The 2556-nt window shown below is 55.4% G+C and overlaps 1 protein-coding gene across 1 annotated transcript; it reads left to right on the forward strand.

Moving 5' to 3' along the window:
* Positions 1-417: 417 nt before the first annotated feature.
* LOC123393994 (undifferentiated embryonic cell transcription factor 1-like) lies at positions 418-1491 on the forward strand. The gene has a single exon (XM_045087398.1). The coding sequence runs from the start codon at positions 418-420 to the stop codon at positions 1489-1491; it is 1074 nt and encodes a 357-aa protein (XP_044943333.1).
* The last annotated feature ends 1065 nt before the right edge of the window (positions 1492-2556 follow it).

Below are 2556 nucleotides of genomic sequence, written 5' to 3' on the forward strand. Positions count from 1 at the left end.
TTTTTCTTGTTTTAGAGTAAATCTGCAAATAAATGTGCTTATTTCAAAATTTGTTCTGTAAACAATAAAAAGCTCATGTTATGATCTGGTGCCACATATGCTGGTTTATTATCCAAATGAAATTTCTATGTTCTCAATTATTTTCCTTTCTCGGGCTCATGTTTGTAATTTCTCACTTCAATCTCTTCCAAAAGACATACATAGTTGAAAAGAAGCAATGAAAAAGCATTATGCTGCTTAATACTAGTATCTCTGGAAGACATCTCTGGGAGATACTGTAGGGAAAGGAATTTTGAAATTATTCAAGAAAGAATGGAAAATTATTGTTTTTTCCACATACTAGTAATTACTCCTCCATTAGAAAAGATAATTTAGGCCGGCCGCCGCCGCGACCCTGCGAGCTCCGCCGGCCCCGGGATGTTGCTCCGGCCGCGGCGGCCGCCCCCGCCCGCGCCCCCCGCGCCCCCCGCGCCGGCATCGCCAGCCAGCCCAGACCCCGAGCCGCAGCCGGCCTGGGGCGCGACGGGAACCCCGCCGGGGCGGCCCGCCTCACCCGGCGCGCTGGCGGCGTTCGCGTCCCCCGGGTCCCCCGGCCTCCCCGGGTCGCCCGAGTCCCCGGGCTCGGCGCAGCGCACGCCCTGGAGCGCCCGCGAGACGGAGCTGCTGCTGCTGGGCACGCTGCTGCAGCCGGCCGTGTGGCCCGCGCTGCTGCTGGACCGCCGCCAGGCGCTGCCCACCTACCGCCGCGTGTCGGCCGCGCTGGCCCGCCAGCAGGTGCGCCGCACGCCCGCGCAGTGCCGCCGCCGCTACAAGTTCCTCAAGGACAAGCTCCGTGACGCGCAGGGCCAGCCGCCCGGGCCCTTCGACGCACAGATCCGCGAGCTCATGGGGCTGCTGGGCGACAACGGAAACCCGCGCGGCGGCCGCCGCCGCTCCCCGGGGCCCGGGAGCCCCCCGCGCGGACGCCGCCCGGCCCCCGCCGTGCCCTTCTCGCCCGCCAAGCCAGACGTCCCGCCGCCGCGGTCCACGCGCGGCCCCGTCGCGGACCCGGCCTCGACGCTCAGGTTCAGCCCGACCCCGCCCAAGTCTGCGGACGCCCCTAGAGCTCCCGGCTCCCCTACGGCGCTCTCCACGGCCAGCCCCGCACCGGGCTGGCCCGAGGACCGCGAGCCTTTCCACGTTCCGGGATCCCCGCCGCCGCCGGTCCTGGACCCCGCCCGGGAGGACCCAGACTCGCTGCCCAGCCGCCCCGAGGACCACGCGCCCCCGCAGTCCGCGACCCCGTCGCTGAACGCAGCCCTTCTGCAGACCCTGGGGCACCTGGGCGACATCGTGGCCATCCTGGGCCTCCTATGCGACCAGCTGCTGACCCTGAACCAGCACGTGGAGCAGCTGCGCGGCTCCTTCGACCAGACCGAGTCCCTGGCCCTGGGCTTCATCTTAGGCAGCGCTGCGGCCGAGCGAGGAGTCCTAACGGACCCCCGAGAGTGAGGCCTGGCCTGCACCCGTCCCTTCTGTAGCACCGTGTCCCCTGTGCCCTGACCCCACTCTGTGACCCCACCCTACTCCAAATTTAGGTATGTTCAATAAAAACATTGTTAATTTCTAATTTAAAAAAAAAAAGATAATTTAGTTCTATTTAAAAAGAGAAGTTCCTGTCTCACATGGAGGTCTTTTATCCATTTTGAGTTTATCTTTGTGTATGGTTTAAGAGAATGGTCGAGTTTCATTCTTCTACATGGATAAAAGACCTCAATGTGAGACAGGACTCCATCAGAATACTAGAGAAGAACATAGGCAGTAATCTCTTCGATATAAGCCACAGCAATTCTTTCAAGATATGTCTCCAAAGGCAAAGGAAACAAAAGTGAAAATGAACTTTTAGGACTTCATCAAAATCAAAAGCTTCTGCACAGCAAAGGAAACAGTCAGGAAAACAAAGAGGCAACCCACAGAATGGGAGAAGATATTTGCAAATGACAGTACAGACAAAAGGTTGATATCCAGGATCTGTAAAGAACTCCTCATACTCAACACACACAAAAGAGACAATCATAACAAAAAATGGGCAGAAGATATGAACAGACACTTCTCCAATGAAGACAAACAAAAGGCTATCAGACACATGGAAAAATGTTCATCATCACTAGCCAACAGGGAGATTCAAATTAAAACCACATTGAGATACCACCTTACACCAGTTAGAATGGCCAAAATTAGCAAGACAGGAAACAACATGTGTTGGAGGGCATGTGGAGAAAGGGGAACTCTCTTCCACTGTTGGTGGAAATGCAAGTTAGTGCAGCCACTTTGGAGAACAGTGTAGAGATTCCTCAAGAAATTAAAAATACAACTTCCCCATGACCCTGCAAATGTACTACTGGGTATTAACCCCAAAAATACAGATGTAGTGAAAAGAAGGGCCATCTGTACCCCAGTGTTTATAGCAGCAATGGCCACGGTCGCCAAACTGTGGAAAGAATCAAGATGCCCTTCAACGGACGAATGGATAAGGAAGATGTGGTCCATATACACTATGGAGTATTATGCCTCCAT

Source organism: Mustela putorius, unplaced genomic scaffold (genome assembly GCF_011764305.1).
Source record: "Mustela putorius furo isolate JIRA1106 unplaced genomic scaffold, ASM1176430v1.1 tig00001130_pilon_pilon_pilon, whole genome shotgun sequence".
Classification (NCBI taxonomy): domain Eukaryota; kingdom Metazoa; phylum Chordata; class Mammalia; order Carnivora; family Mustelidae; genus Mustela; species Mustela putorius.

Excerpts from the sequence above, each read along its gene's own strand:
- LOC123393994 (XM_045087398.1), top strand. The coding sequence starts at position 418 with ATGTTGCTCCGGCCGCGGCGGCCGCCCCCGCCCGCGCCCCCCGCGCCC.